Source organism: Telopea speciosissima, chromosome 4 (assembly GCF_018873765.1).
Source record: "Telopea speciosissima isolate NSW1024214 ecotype Mountain lineage chromosome 4, Tspe_v1, whole genome shotgun sequence".
In the NCBI taxonomy this organism is placed as follows: domain Eukaryota; kingdom Viridiplantae; phylum Streptophyta; class Magnoliopsida; order Proteales; family Proteaceae; genus Telopea; species Telopea speciosissima.
The window spans coordinates 70,999,823-71,022,367 of NC_057919.1; the positions used below are offsets into that span (position 1 = coordinate 70,999,823).

At 39.7% G+C, this 22,545-nt stretch overlaps 2 protein-coding genes and 1 non-coding gene across 4 annotated transcripts; 2 read left to right on the forward strand and 1 right to left on the reverse strand.

The window, feature by feature from the left end:
- The first annotated feature begins 8,106 nt into the window (after nt 1-8,106).
- On the forward strand, nt 8,107-8,868 carry LOC122659625 (secreted RxLR effector protein 161-like). The gene has a single exon (XM_043854722.1). The coding sequence runs from the start codon at nt 8,107-8,109 to the stop codon at nt 8,866-8,868; it is 762 nt and encodes a 253-aa protein (XP_043710657.1).
- Nucleotides 8,869-10,949: 2,081 nt separating this feature from the next.
- On the forward strand, nt 10,950-21,764 carry LOC122657291 (guanosine deaminase). 2 transcript variants are annotated; one of them, XM_043851939.1, is made up of 5 exons: nt 10,950-11,049; nt 12,043-12,102; nt 18,442-18,632; nt 21,228-21,332; nt 21,437-21,764. In XM_043851939.1, exons 1-5 carry the CDS (start codon nt 11,019-11,021, stop codon nt 21,623-21,625), a joined length of 576 nt encoding a protein of 191 aa, XP_043707874.1. In that variant the 5' UTR covers nt 10,950-11,018; the 3' UTR covers nt 21,626-21,764. The 2 variants fall into 2 exon arrangements, with proteins under 2 accessions (XP_043707874.1, XP_043707875.1); XM_043851940.1 differs by lacking the exon at nt 10,950-11,049 and adding an exon at nt 11,482-11,590.
- Nucleotides 12,121-12,222, reverse strand: LOC122660638. The gene has a single exon (XR_006332745.1). It is a non-coding gene; the product is annotated as a U6 spliceosomal RNA (small nuclear RNA).
- Nucleotides 21,765-22,545: the final 781 nt, after the last annotated feature.

The window sequence follows — 22,545 nt, forward strand, 5'->3', positions numbered from 1 at the left end:
GTTCGATACATTTAATAATTGGGCCGAGCTTTAACCGGGCAGGCTCGAACGGGCCTGAAATTGACACCCCTACCTTTCCTTATTCCATTTCAACAAAGTATCTTGAACTATAGAAAGCTCGATTGAGCAAATTTGAGGGAGAAATTTGTTGAGGGGAGGACCAAACCATGGAAAACTACCCATTTACATTCATAATGGCGGAGCCACATTGACTCGAAGCAGAAGGGCCTAAGCCCTTTAGATGGGTGACCTTCAGTAACAACTGGAAGGTGAACATGGTCTGATCCAATTGCAGCCTTAACATGCACTACCGCTTCTGCAAAATGAGTGCTCCAATCACCATTTGCAAGGGCTCTGTCAAGGCGAATTCTAATATTTGAAGATCTCAGACGCTTGTTACTCTATATGTAAATAGGCCCATGAGCCCTAGATCAAGGAAACCACATCTTTCCACCATATTCTTGAACTGAGCAATGTCCCTACTCCCTTTACATTTACGTCCACTCTTTTCATGCGAGAAGTGAAAGAAATTGAAATCCCTAAACACAATTATTTCCCTTGCCTTTTGAAACTCAAGGAAATAAGAGAATCCCCACATCTTCTGGCATTGAGAACTTGCCGGATCACCACATAATTGATAAACCTCATGCGCATCCATTGAGGGTATTGAGAATGTTGGGTGATGTGGCCACATTGCCATTATCCAACGAAACCATAACGTCACGTCCCATAATAGAAGGGGTATAGATGAGAGTTTGGGGGTGCGATTCCGCGTTAACGTAGTAAGCAACGGCTCTTCCATGGACTCTTATAAATATGGTTTTAACGAGTTGGAAAGATAATGAAGAATAACGCAAGTGGAGCCCCCAATCATCTGTTACTCACTCTATAATCTTCTTCTGCTAAACAGATACTGCATTTCATCGGGTGACTCGATTCTCGTCTCTCGGCGAAGTCGATCTCTAATATTGGTATCAAAGCCGGATTGTGTAACGAAAATCTGTTCTCCATTATCGATTTAAACCTGCAACTAAGGCACCAAGAACAGTTGACAACTTACAGCGGCTCCTTCTTGCCGAACGAAACAATTCGTTTTTTTTTTCCTCCTTTGGAAGAGAAGGTAGACTATCTCAGCTCTTAACGTTTCTCTGAATATAGTTCTGAACTTCATTAATTGTTGTTGTCCCAAGTCAGAGAGGTAAATAAAAAAAAAAAATTAATCTTATCTTATTATTACTCTACATTGTTTCTAGAGAAAGTAATTTGAAAGTGGGTTGACTGCATCTCTGCCACAGCAGATAAATTTTATTTGATAATTTTTCCTCTCAAGCCCCATAAGTTAGATAAAGACTAGTACGATTGTGAGTAGTTCATGAATTTTTTTATGATAAAGTTTTTTATAATAATAGTTTATAATAAAGTTTTTTTTTTATTCATTAAATGCATCTGCTTTGTTGAAAGTGCCATGTTATTAATAGATATTTTTTATGAATGCATCAATCCTTCTTTGTGACAAGACTTTTTGAATTTACCTGCCAACATCTCCTGTTGAAGTGACAAGACACCTTGAATTTGTGTCTCACTGTATTAAAAAAGGGGATTATTAAATCTGATTTTTGGAATTTGATATTTGAATGAAGTTTTATATTATTTAATAAACACATTGAACGTTTCTTCACAACTGCAGTTAAGATATTTTTTATTTTTTTTAATCCATTGATGCATTTAATGCTTTTCTGTTAAGTTTTTTTTATATTGACTTTTATATAACCGTTTCATATCTATCACTATTTTTGGGTGTTTTATTTGTTTTCATAAGAGTACTTTATTCTGTAATGTGCAATTGAGTTAACCTTTTAAAAACAATAAAATTAGTTTAGTATATTTTAATGTTACAGATTTTAATTAAGCTTACAGTATATCTATTGATATTTTCTTTAAACCTTTAGAGAGGGGAAACATAATTAGAATAGAAAATTAAATTTTATTAATTACTTGTCAGATCATCATTATGACAAGAAAACTCGTAGCACAAGAAATCAATCATCTTGAGAAACTGCATAGGTCAAATTATGATACATGGAACATGAAAATCAATCATATATTGATATATGAGAAGTTGGATCATGTCCTGGAACCAAAACTTGTGGTTGGTGATAATTCCATCATTGCAGAGATTAGAGCTGCGGAAAAATGGGGTGAAGATGACAAGAGAGCCCATAGCATGATCCTCTTGAAGATGGAAGATCATGTGATGAAGGTGTTTAACAACCACAAGTCGACCAAAACAGTGTTGGAAGCTGCGAAGGCCAAATATGATGTAAAAATTGAAACTCACATTCAGCTATTGACTCAGAGATACAATAGTTGTAGAATGGCTGAAGGTGAGGATGTTGTGAATCACATAATCAAGATGCTCGTAATGGCTCAAGAGTTGGATGATGCGGTATCAAATGTATCAAATAACTACTACGTATCCACGATCATCAACAGTCTACCCCCTTCTTGGGCGATGGCTTAAACTGCATTGAAATTCTTGGGAGAAAATTTCACTCTTGAGAAGCTTCCCCAACAACTGCAGTACTTCTAAGAGAGCATGGTGACTAAATCCCTGGGTGAACTGCACATAGCCTAGCCTAGTCCAACTGAGCCTGAGCGTGGACAGGTGGAAGCATTGGCACACCAGCACCAGTCTCTTTCCAGTACCAAGCAGTTCCGCCCCAACACCAATCCCTAATAGGTTTAAGGGGAAGGGTAAATGGAAGCCCAAGATTTTTTATAAGGTGCGACCTGGAGCATGCCACAATTGTGGGAATTTCAGCCACTTTAGGGCTAATTGCCCTAATCCTAAGAATAAAAAATGAAATAACAAAGGAAATCATGCACCTGGATCCTCATCAAACACTCAACGGAAAGAGTTTATTGGCACAGTTGAGTGCAATTTGTCTGGGGAACTATATGAGGGGTGGTGGATCGACTCAAGTGCAACTCGTCACATTGCAAGGACTAAACGAGGACAACAAGAGATGAAGCCTCTTGCACCTGGAGACCACAAGATCTCCATGTGAGACAACTCGTATAGCGAAGTGCAAGGTATTGCTGACTACGTACTGGACCTCGGGAAGGCTAATTTTCGTCTCAAGGATGTAATCTATGCTCCCGACATGCGCCAAAATTTAATTTCTGTACCTGTCCTTGTCAAGAAGGGCCTTGATGTGCGCTTTACAGGCACTGAGGTCACTATAGGACGACACGATCGTTCTTTTGCTTCAGGACGGTTTATCCCTGAGCAGGACTTGTTTTTACTTTCTACCATTGAAAAAGTTAATATTGTAACCACTGAAATTAATGAAGAAGCACCTAATTCATTGGTTTATTTTGATTGTGCAAACATAGTTGATTCATACATATGGCATATGAGACTAGGACACCGTAGAATTAAGAAAATGGAACAAATAATTAAATTGGGGTCAGTTCCTAGGCTAACTAAAATAGAATATGATGCATGTGAACATTGTTTATCTGGTAAGATGACTAGGAAACCCTTTCCAGTGGGAGTGAAAGCAAAGGAACTCCTCGGAGTGGTACACTTTGATATTTGTGGACCGCTCAATGTGAGTACCCATACTGGAAAGACTTACTTCATCACGTTTACTGATGATTTCTCCAAATATGGGTACATTTATTTACTAAGTAGGAAATCTGAAGCATTTGAATGCTTCAAACGCTATAGAACGGAAGTGCAAAATCAGTTGGGAAGAAACATTAAGGTTCTAAGAACCGATCGTGGTGGAGAGTACAACTCCACTGAGTTCAAAAATTTCTGTGAGGAACATGGAATTATTAAGTAAAAGACTATGTCTTTCACACCACAACAGAACGGTGTGGCTGAAAGACGGAATAGAACGCTACTTAATATAATACGTTGCATGTTATCACATTCCTCTCTCTCCAAGAAGTTCTAGGGAGAAGCCATTCTCGCAGCAAATTATATTTTGAATAGAATTCCCACCAAGTCTGTTGAATCTACACCCAATGTGTCACACCCCAATCCCAGACAAGGAATATAATACAATATAAGGGGTGACTAGGACGATGCGTGTCATCCCATTGAGCTGCCAGGATCACTGGCATAGTGTCCCAACGCACAGTCATAATCAATATTAAAGCAATATAATATTAGAATACGGAAAGGGAATATTACATTTCAAAAGATCAATAGTTTTACGGAAGCGTATAAAATCAAATAGTTACAAGATGTTCAAAGGCTAAATGATAAATACTGTAATTAATACATTTTTCACCACCATCTAATAACTATCAACATAGGTATAACAGTAAATATTTATACATGGGCCTAAGCCCTAAAATAATAAAAGGGAAACAAGTCCCAAGTATCCTCACGGCCCGCAGGCGCAATCGTCACAAGAACACCCGTCGCCATGTTTCTCAAACACAGCTTTCGGCTCCTCCGTACCTGCATCATAATCTAAAAAAAATATGTACACGAGGGGGTTAGCTCCACAGAGCCAGTGAGAGGATGGGGATGCACAAACACATAATTCACATAGTCTAATGATGCATGCACATGTTAATTCTATTTTTCCACCTATCACACAACTAAGTCAAAGGTATATGCTACTGTGACAACTCGGGAGACATTGTGGGTCACTTATCTTATCGCCACAATGAATCCTCAATTGTCACTAGGGGGCTTACGCTGGTCGAAGCCACCAAAATCACCCAGTGGTAGACCCCGATAACCATTACTACCATGACTGGCCTCTCCCACCTCCACAGAATCTGAAGTTCTGATTACCCAACACCTAAACCCCTGTTGGTAAGGTAGTAGCATAAGGGAGCAAAAATCCTAGCCACAGATATACTACATACAAGTCCTATCGTCCCGAGAGGTATTCCAGGCGCATCAACTTTTCATTTGGTTTAGTACCCGGGTACCAGCATGGCATGGCACATACAGTTCAATACAAAATTCAATCAAAGATATTATATATATAATTCGGGGCTCTGGCACCGACATTCACCGACATCGTAACCCGATAAGAAATGGAAAGCAACCACGACATTATCATATCAATCATTTAATAAAGTATGCAAATGCACAAACATACTTAATAAATTATACTAATAGCATGATACATAATGCAAATATTAGTAACAAGCCCAAACAATCAAACCCACTCACCCTAGGTGTTATATCCCGAAGTTATGAGATATCGCCACGATTAAGTAGCACGTTGCAAAAATGGAAGATTTAACCTAGTGAAAGAGTGAAAATAGGGTTAATTATGTCAAAGGGGAGGATCCCCAAAAGGTCTCCCACAAATTACCTAAGTTGTAGACTTTAAAGGTAGGGTGGTTTTATGGGTGGTTTCATGCCCAAAACTAAAACCACATGTAAATCCAACCTTAACAGGGGCTTAGGAAGGGTTCTACTAGGTGCAGTTTTATGGGTGGTTTCTCAGGGTATATGAAACTGCACCTAAAACTAACTTTAACCGAGAACTTCTTAAGAGGATGGTCTCAGGATGGTTGCAGGGGCGGTTTCTCGTAGGTCTGAAACCGCAGGTAAAACCACATGTCTCCAAACCCCAAAATCAAAGGATTCTTCACCAAGGCTTCCATTTTCAAGTAGATTGGAGGAAAGAAAACACCAAAAGAGCTTCCTCCTTGGCACATTAGGGTCCTAAGACCTCATTAGGCCTATGCATCCCAAGGATTCAATAAAGGAAAGCAAGGAGAACCTCATTTAGGGCATAATAGGGTAGAAAACCTAGGTCTTTCCATGGCGATGGGATTGGGAGCTTTGAGGTTAACCAAAGGAGTAAGATAGCTCCACCATGATCATGGTCATGAGTTCACATCGATCCTTGGGTCTCAAAATAAACCCTGGACCGATTCTCTCCCATCTCCCAACCCCAAAACCCAAAATAAAGAAGGAAGAAGGCCTTAAAGGCTTACCTACCTCAAGGAAGTGGTACCCACGTTGAGGCTCCAAGAAGCAAGATCCTCAAGCCCCCTATCAAGTTCCTCCACCCCTCTTCTCCCTTCTCTCCTTCTCTCCTTCTCTCCTTCTCTCCTTCCTCCACGTTTTAGGTTTGGTGAGAATAGTAAAGAGAAGTAAATGCCTTTAGTTCTAAATAGGCAAATGTGATTTTAGGACCCGTTTGGTTGGGTAACATTAGAATACAAACCCATTTTTAGTTCATCAAGTCAAATGGGCCTAATGGACTAAATGGGTCGACCGACTGGTTTCAAATAGAAAAGAACCCACTTAGGGATGGGTCCATCCACCATGGGATTATAAGCCCATCACACGCCCCCTTAAATAAGTGGGACCCACAATTGAAATATTCCCTATTCAAGCATAATAGCTCGGGTGGTTCAAACCCCGACCTGCACTTCGAGGACATCGAAGGGAGGGGTAAGTAATTAAATTAAAGGTTAGAACTTACATCTCCCTTATCATGGTTTGTCACCCATGATCCCGAACAGTCTCACCACGGCAGTGCCAAACTCCTCACTGAACGAAGTGTCCAAGTGAGGCGACGCTCCGGGGTACACTCTCCGGTACTCTTCACTCCCCGGACTAGTACTTGGAGAAAAATCAACGAAGTTGCCGTCAACGAATTTTCCCTACCTTCGGTTGAGGAATCTTTCCTCCACAGGCAAGCCCGTACTGTGATCAATGATTTTGTAGCTGGGTTTGACCATCACGGAGAACAGGTCACCAGCATATATGACAGCGGTATCTACACGTCACGAGAAAAAAATAATATTTAATTATATTCCCGGGTGTGGATGTAACACTATGAACTATGGACAGGTAGGAAACCAAACTTAGAAAATCTAAGGAAGTGGGGATCAGTAGCCCATGTTCTAATACCTGAGCCATATAGAAACAAGTTGGATTCTAGAACAATCAGATGCAAGTTCATAGGATATCCAGAAGGATCAAAAGGGTATAGGTTTTATAATCCTGAAAAAGGGGTCATTGAAAGTCGTGATGTGGAATTTCTAGAGAAACTAGAAGAGGAACCGCAGTAGGAGGATATAGAACCCCTACATGTTATTGATGATGACTATGGTATTGACTTTCAAGAGGAATCAGGAATTTTTTATCAAGAAATCTATGCTCCTGAAGATCAAGTTGATCTTCAAGGGCAAGACCCGAAACCTAGGGTAAGTGGGAGTAAAAGAACCAGGACACTACCAACTTACTTAGATGACTACTATCTTTATTTAAGTAAACCATCTCTTCATACAGTTGACACGGATGTGGAAGAAGTAGTCGATCCCGTAACCTATAGTGAAGCGGTTAAATCGCGAGAATCAGGTGAATGGCTAAACGCCATGCGAGAGGAAATTGATTCTATCACAAATAATCAAGTATGGGAATTTTGTGACCTACCAAAGGGTAGAAATGTCATAGGATGCAAATGGGTGCTTAAGAAAAAATACAAAGTAGATGGGTCTGTTGATAAATTCAAGGCCCGTTTAGTCGCAAAAGGTTACACCCAAAAGGGAGGAATAGACTACCAGGAAACTTACTCACCGGTAGACAAATTTACCTCTATTAGATTGATATTGTCTCTAGTTGTACATCTGGACTTAGAATTGTTTCAGATGGACGTGAAAATCGCTTTTCTGAATGGTGAGTTGGAAGAAACCATATACATGCGACAGCCCTAGGGTTTTCAGGTAGTGGGACAGGAGGATAAAATATGTAGACTTAAAAAGTCTTTGTATGGTTTAAAACAGTCCTCACGATAGTGGTACCTAATATTCCATAAAAAGATTCTTAAATTAGGATTCGTGGCTAACAAGTTGGACAATTGTGTATATATCTTGAAAAGTGGAAGCAGTTTTACCATTTCCTCCTTATATGTTGATGACATATTGTTAGCTGGAAACAATATAGAAACGTTGAATAAGACCAAGCATGAACTTAGTAGCATATTTGAAATGAAGGATATGGGGGAAGCGTCCTATATCCTAGGAATTCAAATCTCTAGAGACAGGATACAACGTAAGTTGCGTTTGAGTCAAGAAAAATACTTGAGTTCCGTATTGAAAAGATTCGGAATGCAGAATAACAATCCCTCATCAACTCCAATTGTTATGGTAAAGACTTTGTCGAAAAGTCAATGCCCTCAAGAAGGACACGAAAAGCTAAATGTACCTTATGCTCAGGTAGTAGGTAGTTTGATGTACGCCATGTTATGTACACGATCAGATTTGGCCTATCCAGCCGGATTGGTAAGTAGATACCAAAGTAATCCCGGTTCTGCCCATTGGGAAGCAGTGAAAAGGATTATGAAGTACATCAAAGGAACTAAACACTTGAAATTATGTTTTCAAGCGGAAAAACTTGAGGTCATTGGATACTCTGACACAGACTTTGGAGGGGACAGAGATGACTGTAAATCCACCTCTTGTCATGTATTTATATTTGGAGGTGCAGTTGTTTCTTGGGATAGCAAGAAACAAGGGTGTGTTGTAAGACACACACAGGAAGCTGAGTACAATGCTTGTAGTATGGCAACTACTCATGCAGTCTGGATAAGACGATTTTTAATGGAATTTGGGCTGGATCTTGTAAATGGACCAGTGGAAATATTCTGTGATAATCAAGCGGCAATAAGCTTGATACACAGTGGTGCAAATAGCTCGAAGGAGAAACATGTAGAAATACAATACCACTATATACGAGATATAGTAGAAAAATGTGAAATTAAAGTAACCTATATACTTACGAGCGACATGGTAGCTGATCCCCTTACAAAGGGAATTCATGCGGAAGCCTACATCAAACATGTGAATTTGATGGGACTAAGAGCAATCTAAGTCTGGAATAGGAACTGATTGTTCCTCGTCATGGCAATAGAAAATTTTTAATGATTGTTCCTGGAATTGGAAAGGAAATGAAAATGTCATGATGGATTCTTCCTGGAAAATGGGAACTTGGAATACAATAATTGTTCCTGGAAATGGGAACGAAAAATGGAAATGTCATGACAGATGTTCATAGAAATTGAAATTTAAATGCAAATGTAATTCCTGAAAAATTGGGAACAATAATGAACTTTTTTGTAGTTCATGGAAATGGGAATGGAAAGGAAATTTCATGACAGAAGTTCCTAAAATCTGAAACATGGAGTATGGATTCGAACAATGTGGCCAAGTGGGAGATGTTGGGTGATGTGGCCACATTGCCGTTATCCAACGGATCCATAACGTCACGTCCCGTAATAGAAGGGATATGGATGAGAGTTTGGGGGGGCGATTCCGCATTAAGGAAGCAAGCAACGGCTCTTCCATGGACTCCTATAAATATGGTTTTAAGGAGTTGGAAAGATAACGAAGAATAACGCAAGTGGAGCCCCCAATCATCTGTTCATCACTCTGTAATCTTCTTCTGCTAAACAGATACTGCATTTCATCGGGTGACTCGATTCTCGTCTCTCGGCGAAGTCGATCTCTAATATAACCATCAATCGAACACATCCTTCTTTGAATCCTATCCAATTTATTTCGCCCACATTTCATTTCCATTAAGAAGTATATAAGGATTTAATTGCATTGGAGAGATTCATTAACGAACAAATTGTGAGGGATCCCTCCAAGCCCCTACACTTCCAACATTAAAAATTCTTACATCTCTCAGGGCCGCGGGAGTCACTGATTCTTGCATGCATCTAGATTGTCCTACCTGTGGTTCATAATATCATAATTGGTCAAGGCTGATGTTGATCCAAATCTATCAAAATTGGTTTGTATCAGTAAATAATGATCAAAAATTGGATTTTGTTAGATCAATCCCCGTATCGATTAGTATTGGTAAGAAAATATTAGAAATAAAAATAAATCAAAGAATCATAGTATTGATCCAGGTTCTGGACCGATCCGATCCCAAGATTACGAACCAATTTGAAATCGATCTTGATAGGTCAAGAAACGTCAACCAATAAGAAACTAACACTTGTGTTGCGGACGAACTGAGGTCGAGTAGGGCAAGCGCGAGCCAACCTAATCCATAAAGAGCGGGGCCTGGGTGCGCGCAAGGCCAGACCTCGCCATGATAGCGAAAGGTCGCCAGACGGACCCTCCTATGAGGGCAACCTGACCGAGAACCTGGACCACCCAGTAGGAGGAAGGGAGTGACCTTATCAGGATGACTCGAACACCACACTCCACTAAAAGGAACACGCCACGAATCACTATGGCCTGAGATTATCGCCCATATGACGCCTAATAAGGCGCAAGGGGATCGAGGGATCAACACTATCCCTAAGATCACTCCTAAAATCTCTCACTCCACGCCTAAGACTCTACATTCCTATTAGGGCATGATTCTGCCCACCATCGCCTATAAATAACAGGGTAAAATCCTTCCACCATAATCTGATTTCAATTATCATTATCTGTTGCTAAAAATTCTGATTTAGGCATCGGAGTGGACCGACTCAGCCCAACCCTCTCTTGCTAATTCTGTATTGCAGGGACAAGTCACTCCAACCCAATTCTTGACGCAATAGATCTGATTCCAAGGTTCGGGCTATTCGACCAAGTTGACCAATCCAAGGAACGATCCACTAATACTAGGCAAGATCGATCATTATTTGGTATCGGACTAGGCCGGTACCAATCCGACCCGATCTGAGACTACGAACCATGGTCCCTCGGCTCCCGCCTCATGCTCGTGAGTTTCATAAGGTCTCGTCTCGTCTCCTCTCGTGTTGGTGACTTTGGCCTTCAATGGCAATGGGTTTACGAAAACTGTGGCTCTCCTCCTTTATTGGTCCCTCTCCCTCTTTTTCTCGATTTATCCTATTGTTTTCAAAAAAACTTTTCTCTAAAACAAAAAATATATATAGAGACCGGGGGTCCAGAGGAATTGACTCCGACTCACTTGTCACTTCACGTGTCTCCCTCTCTTGGCTTGGAGGCTCTCCTATCTTCGGCTTTCTCCACCCCATCTGGTAGTTAATACGTTCATGTGGGTCGCCGGCATGGAGGAAGCTAATGGTAAGTAAGAACGCCCCCCACCCTCCGATTCCTCTTTCTGCGTTCGGGCTTCCAGTTTGGCATTTTGCTGTTTTTTTCAATATATTTATCTTCTCCTCCCTTCCACTCACACCCCCTTTGCTTCTGTGTTAACCAACATCACTCATCACACACAGTTTGGGTCTACGATTCCACTAATCAGCTACTGTTGAGTAATTAATTCGAGTTCTATTTTCTTTCTGTGTCGTGCTTCTCTGTACGATTCTTAGTCTCCTACTGAAGATTTAACTTTTTTTTATTATTCTTTTGTGTGTGGTTGGAATCCTCACTTCAGACTTCTCGTATTTTACATGGATCTTCTTTCCTCTCTTCTTCAATTGTCTCTTTGTGGGTTTATTGTTAGGCATTTTAAAGTGTAATTTCTTATTTGGACCCCTGCTTCCCACTTCCTAATCTATAGTTTCGGTTATAGACAGGATAGCGGTTGAAGGCTTTATCTTTACTGTTTTTCAGTTTTCAATAGGTTATTCTCATTCCAAGCTGATCCCAGCATTTCTATTGTGTACGGCGGTAAGTTTAGTTGACATGTGGACAATGATGCTTGATTAGGAATTGGGATTATTCCTCAGATTAGTTTTTCCCCCCTTTGTTGCCTAGCCATTGTGTGTGTGTGTGTGTGTGGATTACAGCATTCATTTTTCTTGCCAAATATACAAGTTCTTAATAGGAGTTGGAATCTTCAAATTATCAGATTCACTCTTTTTTTTTCTTTTTTTTAATATATATTCACAATGTTTATTTACTTATGTACCTGTATTTAATATCTTTTTCCTTGTTTTAGGTTGTTAATAATCACCCTTTCGGTGCTCATTTATATCCTAGTTTGTTTACTTTGTTACCGTAGGGAATAGGATCCAAATATAGTTTCAAGATTTTCTTTTAATGATTTATAGAAAAAATAAAATTCTACGTACTGATTGACGTACTCTCCTTTTGCTTGTTCCATTTGTCCAGTAGTGGAAGCCATGGAAGGAACCATTTCTGTAGCTTCTGCATTTGCTGGTTATCAAGAAGGTAATGATTTTTGGTACTAAAAATTTGTAACATTTTTACATTTCTGCATGTCATCCTTGGGCAGGGCCATGCTAATCTTGTTTGTATCATTCCAATTTTATCAGATGTCTCCAAAGAGACATTATTTGGGCCTTCTTATGCTATCAGAACTTGTACCTTTTAGTTCTTTTAGACTTTAATAAGGGGACCAGAATCCCCTTAAGAAGACATAACAGGGTTTAAAATCCTATACGAAGACCCCCCCACCCCGCCCCGCAAGAAAAATATGCCAGATGCTTTTATACAAAGAAACGAATAATCTGTTATTGAGTTCTGGATTGATGCAAATTACTTGTTTTAAGGTAGAAGGATTTATTTCTGTATCCTCATAGATTGTCTAGCATTTCTTTGTGGACCCTCACTGTTTGCCCCCCCCCCCCCCTCCTCACTCCCCCCTTCATTCATAGACTGTTAGGATCTTAATGGAAAGCCAAATTTTCATTTATGGACATTCATAGACTTTTAGGATCTTACTGAAAAGCCAAACTCTCATTTTATGGACATTCATAGACTTTTAGGATCTTAATGGAAAGCCAAGACTTAATTCTACTAAGGTTTGGTTTCAGGTTTTAGATTGAAAATAGATTATTTTATGCCTGTTAATTGGAAAGAATAAATGCAGGGACCATTCGGCATAACACCAATTTGGAAATATTTTCCTGACATTCTGTATGCTTGGAATGCTGACAACTATCAGTTCTTGGGCCTCACGACAAAACATGTTGTACATGTGTGATTAGACTGAAAGAAAACATGTTGCTTCGGTCTTCTGGAACAGATACACCCAGAAGAACACCAAATAGACCCTTGGTCACTGGTCTGAATTGAAGAGTGGTAAAAGTTGATATTTCCTTTGGTCCTCCATTTGGTGGTTTGTATTAGAAAGCAGGGCTTTATTTGAATTTTGAATATCTTTATGCAGAGTTATAATTTAAAACGTATTAGTTGGTAAAATTTCATATAATTGAGAAATTTGTGAGGAGAGAGTTAACAATGGCTTAGTAGCCACACACTCAGTTTAAAAGGGATCACCGCAGGGTCCTGTAAGCATTGGAATTTCTAAGGTTTAGAGATCTTATAGGCAGAGTGATGCGGACTCATCACCGAAATGGGCTTGTTTTATTAGGAATAACTCTAGGGTTGGTTCTATACATGTTGGGCCTTTGGTCCATTTTGTTTTTAATGTAATAGGCTACTTTCATGGGTAGTAAGATTACATACAGGATTTCCTTTATTCGGACTTAGTTCCTTACACTAAGTTTATTTTTAAGTTGTTTTGAGTTGGTGGAATCCACATCAGCATAGGCTATGTTTATCTGAGTTCGGTTATGGGTTTCCCAATCCAACTCTAAGTCTGTCTATAGTTATTTTATTGTCACAAAGTCATAGGCATGTTAGGACTTAAAGTTTGACTATGTTTTGAGTTAGTTTCCTTCATTATTTTAGTTTCCTAGTCAAATTAGGTTTCCTTGTTAGTTAAGGATTGGGTTAGGCCTTCCTTTTTCCATGTTTGGAGTCTATTTTTGAGTTTTCTATATAAGATTGTAAGGGGAGCCAGCATTGGACACGAAAATTGATTAATGAAAAGCTTTTGCTGCTCCTCTTCATGCTGTGATGAAATATCTTGTGTTTGATAAAGAGAACCCTTATGTGTGATTGAGCTAGATTGTTGTTTGATCCAATCGAACACCTTGCAGTGTGAAGCTAGCATAGCGATCAGAAAAGGAATTTATTGAAACTTTGAAAGAATTGCTAATATGGTTCTAGATCCTTTATTCATCTTCATTTATGGAGAACTACGGTAAAACATCCGCATAACCTGCTTATGGCTTTTTATGCATTTAATTTTATTTTTTTTTAAATAGAAATCCAGCCAAAGGGCATGGTTTCCATAAGTTAAGATATGTAAAGGATCATCAGGCTCTAGACTTCCCCCCCCCCCTCTACTCATATTGAGTAAATCCTCAATAATAGAAAAGATCCATGTTTGAAGAGCCAAAGATGAGCTGTTCCTACACAACTTAGAAACCCAAATGCTAATTAAGTTCCAAACGAAAATAAGGGAACGAAACTCAACCCTATTGCCAAACCTAGACCCTAAGTCTCAAAATTATATAAAAGTATTGTTATTGGCCCAATCTAGTACAGTCACCTTTCACTCTTTTTAGGTGTATCCATCTTTGAACTCACTTGGGTTCCATGGCTTAAGGAAGCTTCCATATGGGTCTCCCTTATGCTAACATGTCCAATCAGAATTTGGGCTTTATTCCCCCTTCAACTGTTATTTTTCTTCCTGATATTTTCAATAATGTGGTGAGATTATAGTTGTGATGGCCATAACAGGAGAGAACCCAAGAATATAAGCACACAAATTTGAACATCCAGCAGTTTTCATGATTTTACACAGGGATGTAAACGGAACAAATACGAATTGGATATAGCACTATCAACACTCTCATCTGATTAGCTTCCAAACGGATTCGTATAGTTTCTGGATACTGATTCCCCTAAACGTATACGAACACTGATCGAATAGAAATTTTCGACTATCAATTTACATCCTTAGCTGTCTACGCTGAGCGGAGGAGAGCTGAAGAAGATGAGAACTCGTCTAAAGTTGATGTTGAAGGACTGAAGCCACTACACACTAGGTTTTTTTTATAGGTAACTACACACTAGGGTTGATGTTGAAGGGTCCTGATACGTCATAAAAACTACCAGCCAATAGGAGGCTGACACATGTATTAGGGATGAGATGAGGTCGTGCAGAACGAGCGCGGGCTATCCCTGTCCAGGAGAGCGAGGTCGAGTACATACGCGAGACCCCAAAGACCGTTGGCGCGAGGTCAGGCATGTTCGAGCAACAAGAGATCGTCAGACCAAGCCATCCAAAAGGTACGACCAGATCGAGGACATGACCACCCTATACGGGGACGAGGACGACCCAGACACCATACTTTATTGAGAAAGAGCATAATCAGCGGAGTTTTCGTCATGAGAACGGATGGGCCTTGATGGCCCAAGATTGTCGCTCATACACCGCCTAATAAGGCGTAATGGGATAAGGGGGTTAACCTTATCCCTAAAATCACTCCTAAATTACCTCACTCCATGCTGCAGACTCTCCTTTCCTAATAGGGCGCGTCTCTGTCCCCAGAGTCTCACTCATCGCCTATAAATAGCTGGGTAAATTCCTTCCATGATCATCTGAACTCTACTGTTCTTATCTGTTGCTAAGAGTACTGACTTAGGCATCGGAGTGGCTAAACCGGCTCGATCCGGCTTCCTTTGCTAATTCCATACTTGCAGGAACAGCTCGCTCCAACACCAGTTCTTGACGCAACAGGTCCTATTTGAAATCACATAGTAGTCCTCATGAATCTTTTTCTTTCATTTAATTTCTTGTTTAATTATAGTTCGAAAATTGGTATTTCGAATATTTCGGTATTTTCGAAGTTACCGAGACGAAACAGTATGCGAAATATGAGACTGGCATTGTTTCGACTGAAATATCCAAAATTTCGGTACTGTTTGTACCATCTCGCTGAAACAACACAAACCAAGGTATAAATATACCTTATTTTACAAGTTATGGTCGAAATATCTACTAGAACTCGTTGGTTTTGGTGGTTTCGACTTGAAGAAGAGGAAAGTACTGGAAACTTGGATTTTTTGGCACATCACCCCTCCAAACTTGGAATACACTGTTGGCGATGCAGATTTATCACCAGACTGGGCTTATTTGCTTAGGAATAAGTCTAGGGTTGGGCCTTTGATCCCATGGGTTTATAATGTAATAGGCCACTTTTATGGGCCTAAAGTATGGGTAATTGGGTTGCATACGGGATTAGCTTTAATACTTAGTTTATTTTCATGGTTTAGTGTTTTAAATTGAACTTATCCAAAACTGGTTTGAACCAGCGGTTCAATTTAGGTGACTTGAGTCACTTTTTTTTTTAATTAGTTTTATAGTATATTTGGGACCACACCTCTCCACGATTTTGAGAGAGGTTGTGATTTGTAATTATAATGGGCTAGGAGCTTTTAGACTCCTAGGCTGATTAGGACAGCAGGCCTTTTGGCCATTATAAATAATAAAAATCGTGGGGACTCTCTTAAGACCTCACAATTTGATAATTTTCTGCTCAAGCAGCTCTTCAACTTTTGTTTTCTCCATTGGGGTTTTGTCTTGTGTCTTATCAAGGCTGGTGGGATTGGTGGTTGATCAAATCGACACCTTGTAGTGTGAAGCCCAGGTGGTTCTTCGAAGCTCTCTTCAAGTTCTAGTTCAAGTTCTGATTTTTTTTTTTTTCAAGTTTTCATCTTCAAACAAGCTTCTACCAAGGGATCTCTGCAGCAACAGTGAGTTTGAATCACCCCATCCCCAACCTTTCTTCTTCTAATCCTCTAAACCACCAAACCTAGAATCCCCTCCATCTCTAAACCTTTTTCCCATAGCCCAAATTCTGTCCAGACCAATTCAACCATCAAACCCCCTCCAAATTTGGATCGAATTCTCCTCACTCTAAGGGAAACTTGATCCAAGCCCCAGCCCTAGTTGACCACTTTAAACCCTAGATTCCTGTTGGGGGTTGCCTCACTTCAAAGAGATCAGTTTGTTTGACTTTTTTTTTTTTTTGCAATATTACATAAGGTATACAACAAGGTTCACTATTTACTGCCAACCAAGGGTGCAAATCCAAAACATCACTTTGTGACATTTTTTGCAATTTGAAGGTTTACATAGGTTTATTTAGCCTAAAACAAGTTTCCTAAAGCTTCGGAGCCTACTATGGCCATTTGCCCACAGAAACGACAAACCGAAGCAAGCAGCAAAAAAATGCAATGTTAAAATTTCGATGTTTCAGTGTTTTCGACTTGACCGAAACACTAAAATGAAACGAGTTTTTAAACCTTGTGTTTAACTACATGTAATATGTTGTGAAATAATAAGGGCATAGGTGCAATGGACCTAATTGGGGACTATATTTATTTCCAGCTAGTGGCGCATGACTACAGAGGGTTGGGAAAAACATGATGAGTTACCACCTAGGATGAGGGCCAAAGACCCATAAAGGGGAGACTCGATCCCTGGTCTGAGGAAGGAGCCAAGTTGAATCCAATTTCAATGGTTTGGTCAAAGATTTGGGTAAGGGTCAGGTTACGGATATGGGAAGGTGTTAGATACCCACTCCGAGTACGATCCGTCAAGACTTTTATTGTCTCCCGGCTCAAGGGGGAGGCCAACTCTCTCTCTCTCTCTTGGAAAGACTCTGTTGGTGTGCAAGGTGTTGGTGTAAATATGTGGCGTTTTGAAATGGCAAAGGGGGTCCTATTTATAGGGGAAATCTTGGTGGGTGTGGTGCGGACCTGCGGAGTGGCATTGTGCGAGTCCCCACCCCCAATGAGGTGGCAGCCCCAAAGACCCGAAATGGAATCTAGCTTCCACGAGGGCATAACTTTTAGCCTGGTTGTCTGATCTTGACATGCGATATATCGCCGGAAAGCCTGTTTCGGGCACTATCCAATGATGTAGGACACAGGCATGACTTAGGTTGGCAGCTTTGCCGAAAAGGTGCCATAAGCAGTGGTGCTTACGTAGCATCGAGTGGGGGAAATCGGTAGCCGATTTGCACCGTTCTCACACCAATGGTTAGTAATTTACGCTATCATCACATCAAAACCGGTTTCAAAGATTATTTTATCAATAAACATCTTGTTGGGGCATTTTGATCATTTTCCCAAACTGAGTCATTCCTTGAGAGAGATATCAAGACGGTAGCCACCCTGTTTATAAAACTATTATTTAATCATATTTTTATTGGAAAAAAGAACACTGCTTGGTCACCCGGCCCTACTCCCAAACACAATGTGTGGTAAAATGACCAACCCTACCCCCATGTTGGATGCCTGGGCACACTTTCCCATTGCACCCCACGCTGGTGCAGGGGCCATGTGACCAAGCAGCTTTATCTCTGCCTATTTTTATAATTAAATTGGATATGATAATATAGCATCCAAACAGATTCGAATAGTTTCCATATACCGAATTTTTCGAATAAAGATTCCCCTAAATGGATACGAACACGAGTCGGACATGGATTTTCGACTATCCATATGCATCCTTAATTTTATTTGTGTGCTTCACCAGCACGCAGTTGCTTAATTGTCTTACAGTCTACCAACCAGTATCTAGATTTTTCTTCTTGACTGGTATTGTGGCTAGTAAGAGTGCAGATATTGTTGTCTTGTTTGTACATGTTATAACATTCCTTCTTCTCTTGATTACACTTGAACCAGCTGTGCAGGACAGAGATCACAAATTTCTCACAGAAGCAGTTGAAGAAGCTTATAAGGGGGTAGAGTGTGGAGATGGAGGTCCTTTTGGTGCAGTTGTTGTTCGCAATAATGAAGTAGTTGTGAGCTGTCACAACATGGTCTTGAAGTACACAGACCCAACTGCCCATGCAGAGGTGACTGCAGTAAGAGAGGTTAGATCGATGGAACTTTCTCTTCAAATGCCATTTGGGATGCATGTAATTGGAGTTACTAAGGTCCCCAGCGGACCACGTATGTACCCTGGGATAATGTTGCTCCAGGTTCATTGGGCCTGTCATTTGATAGGTCCTGCCAAGAAGTTCTGAAATGTCTAAACATGGCCAGGTCAAATAGTAAAGTCTATGTAATGGATGGTTAAACAATTTACTGTTATTGGATCATTCTTTGATTTGGTAGATTTCTTGGGAGAAACCATTGGCTAAGTGTCCATGGTTGGAGAGATGTATGCAAGTTTTTATTTACCTTTGATTTACTTAACCTCGTTTCTGTCATTTATTGATTTCTTTCATCACTGCCTTTCAAGTTTGTATGGGAAATTACTCCAGAAACTTGGTCAAGTTTACATAGTGTATTAGTGTAGTTACTTTCCTTTTCTTTGTCCTTTACTTCTGCACATGTATGCATGTGTTTCTAGGGTTGTGATATGGTAAGCATTTTTATTCATTTTCCAAATCAAGCATATGCTATATAATTTGCAATTTTAGCTTAGTTATAGTTATTCAGCCATTTTGTTTTTTTTGTGCTTATTTGTTTTTTTTTTTTTCTGCCTCTGTTTCTGTTTCTTTACTTCTTTTTTTGTGTGGTGGGGGGGAGGGGAGAGGGGTTGGGGAGAAGCTTGGAGTTCATGAAGGATTAGAGAGAGACAAGCCAACCTGTTCTCCTTTCTTCCTTCTTTGGTAATTACCAGCCACTTTGGGAATGATGTGTTATCCTAAGGCTCTTGTGCTGAAATGAGGTATCTAAGGTGGGATTTCTGATGTCACAAGAAAACAGGACCTTGGAGATGTTGACTTCTTTGTGAAAACTTTATTTCTTGGGATTGCCACTACATTATCTTCCCATTAGGGATTCTATTTGGGATTCCATTTAAGTGTTTATGCAGAGATCTGGCCATGCTGGAAGACCGCTGCTTCCAGCATCTTCTTCTTCTCTTTTCTGGTAGGTAATACCTCAGCTTTCCAGTCATGTAATGCTTCTTTGGAAGATGTGAACTTGGTTGAAGAAAGAACTTTTAAAAGCTCTGATATTCATGGGTTTAAATTTAAGTCAAAATTTATGGATTTTTGGGAATCTGAGCTGGTTTGAAGGTATCCAGAAGGAGATCTAAAGATTAATTTTTTTTCCCAATTAGGAAATTTAAATAAAAATTTGGAAGGATGGACTACAAACAGGAAAGGGCTGAAGATGTTTTAAGTAATGAGAAAAAGTAGGAAGAGAAACCAGGAGCTATTAGAAGTAGCCATAAGGTTGGGGTTTGAGATATTTCATTAGAGTTGCAGTTTCAATTTGAAAAGTTTGGAATATTGATGTGATTTAACATTATGACAAGTTAAAAGAGTTTGATAAGCATGAAATGAGACTGGATTTAGGACTGGTTCGTTGAATCAATATGCTTAGGAAGAATGATTTGAAGGCTGGTTGCTAGATATAGGGATGTAGCTATTGGTTCAAAGGTTGTAGTGGAGACCTTTGGAGTTTTAGAATGAAATATGGTTTTCTTTCGTTCTTTTTTTCTTCTGTTGGGTACAAGTATAATGATAACCTCACAACCCTCCCACATGAGGTGAGATTAGATTTTCTGCTATTGACAGCTGGAGATCTTACCACCAAGTCAAGGATAACACCTCAAATGGTTATGGGGTCAGGGTTTTGGAAATGATAAGCATAGAGATTACACATGAGTTGGGTTCTAATCTGACTCCAATTTCAAAATAAACAAATCTTTATACCTAACAGAGCGATAACCAAGAGAAAACACTTGATCTCACGGTCTTTCTATTTTGTTACTTTGTCCTTGTAATAGTCCTAATTCTAATCCCTGTTCCCTGAACCACAAACAACCCCCTTTTTGTTTGTGGTGGAGTTTTGCTAGCATGATAGTCACCTTTCAGGAGAATGTGCTGACAATCTAATCTTGGCATCCCACTCGGGTGGCCCCACAGAAACAGCAGAGTAAAACAGAACAGAAAACAAAATAAAAAGGAAGTCCAAGTAAGCTATTGGTCTGTCAGCCCACTTCCCAACACCTCTAAGGCTAAAGTTTTTCATTTTTTGTTTTTTCTTTCCTCTGTTTTTTTTTGGGTGTGTGTGTGTGGAGGGGGGGGGGGGGTTGGAGAGGAAAGGGGGAAGGGAAAGGTTTCAGTTGGGGTATACATGTGCTAGAATCAGCTAAACAATTGTATACTGCTTCCTTGCTTTGAGGCCGTAGGGACATGAGTTTTAGTGGCAACTGATTTTCCAAAAGAAATACACATAGAATCAGTAAGTGCGAGTACTAGGCTCTAGATTTCCCCATATTGCTGCACATTCAGGCTTGTGGAAGTTTCATGAGATTATGATTTTTTTTTTGACTCAATTACCATATGGATCTTGAGCAGGACTTACGGGCATGGAAAAAGCTTGAGAAATCCCACACTTGGATTGTGAAAGATTTCCTTTACATATGTTCTCCTGGAAATTGCATGGATGTTTCATTTTTATTTTAAACGTTTGGTTCTTATCTCAGACATTATCCATCCCTTGTTTAGGCCTGTAAAAAACTCAACAAAGTGGAGCTCTCAGATTGCGAAATATATGCATCTTGCGAGCCTTGTCCTATGTGCTTTGGAGCTATTCACCTTTCACGAATCAAGGTCAGCTTTTCCTGCCTCCTCTTCCCATGTGATCCAGTCTTTACCTGAACATGTTTGGGTTGCTCCCTGATTTGTGTGTTTAATGTTTGGCTCTTATGATGCAGAGGCTGGTGTATGGTGCCAAGGCCGAAGCAGCTATAGCCATTGGGTTTGATGATTTCATTGCAGATGCATTAAGGGGTACTGGATTCTACCAGAAGGCCCACTTGGAGATAAAAAAAGCTGATGGTAATGGGGCAATTATTGCAGAACAAGTATTTGAGAATACAAAGGAGAAATTTCATTTGTACTGATTTCACCCATATTGCCTAAACCAGGATTATCATAGATGAACACCAATCCAATGTGTACTGGCTTTTTAATATATTTTTTTTTACCCCTTCATATGACTGTCCAAAATTCAAATGAATATCTGATGGATATTTCATTTGAGCATCTGTATTCAAATCAAGAATTAATAATAATTCATGATCTTAAATTTTCATGGAAGCAGATTTTTTGAAGTAGATATATTATTGTCCAAATTTATGTCCGATTCTCATCTTGGCCCAAGGCACCATGGCGTAGAGAGTTAGGCATCTTGGACGGCACTTTACTGAGCAGGTAATCGTTTCCTTCTGAAACATATTTTAATACAACACTTTAAAGGATGGCGGAAATTAGATTTTATAACATGAAAGGGGAAGGCTACGAGAAGAATGCTGTTATAACTCCATGACAGGTTAGTATGGAGGTATCATGTATGGGTGGTACTTCTGATGTTGGGTTATCATCAATTGGGGACTCACAGAGCTACATGGTGATTACTCAGTCAAAACACTGAGTTCTGAGCCTCGTGACATTGAAAAGTGAGACAAAAAGATGGTGTGGTAGTGTTTATACCCTATTTTTACAAATTTCACACCTTACTTTCGGTCAATGACCGTGTACTGCACGTGTAATGCATGTGTCCTTTCTTTGAATTTGAACAACAAAGTGGGAAGGTGGTTACTCAAAGTAGAAGATTGTGGGTAGTTACTTAACCACTTGGAATGTTTAAATTCAAATTTAAAATGAGGAGTGAAAGTTGCTGAAAACTGTTAGGAACCACTAGAAACTACCAAGAATGTGTATAAAAGTTAGAATTTCAGAAGAAGAAGAAATCTCTGGATCAACAAACAAACCTGCAGCTTAATTTATCTTTTATTTCTACATTTACATTTTCTCCCTCCTG

Bases quoted from the DNA above. Each gene is read 5' to 3' on its own strand.
- LOC122659625 (XM_043854722.1), top strand. From the start codon at position 8,107: ATGCAGAATAACAATCCCTCATCAACTCCAATTGTTATGGTAAAGACT.
- LOC122657291 (XM_043851939.1), top strand. From the start codon at position 11,019: ATGTGGGTCGCCGGCATGGAGGAAGCTAATG. The intron at 12,103-18,441 runs GTAATGATTTTT...CACTTGAACCAG, and splicing joins ATTTGCTGGTTATCAAGAAG to CTGTGCAGGACAGAGATCAC. The intron at 18,633-21,227 runs GTTAGATCGATG...TCCCTTGTTTAG, and splicing joins AGGTGACTGCAGTAAGAGAG to GCCTGTAAAAAACTCAACAA.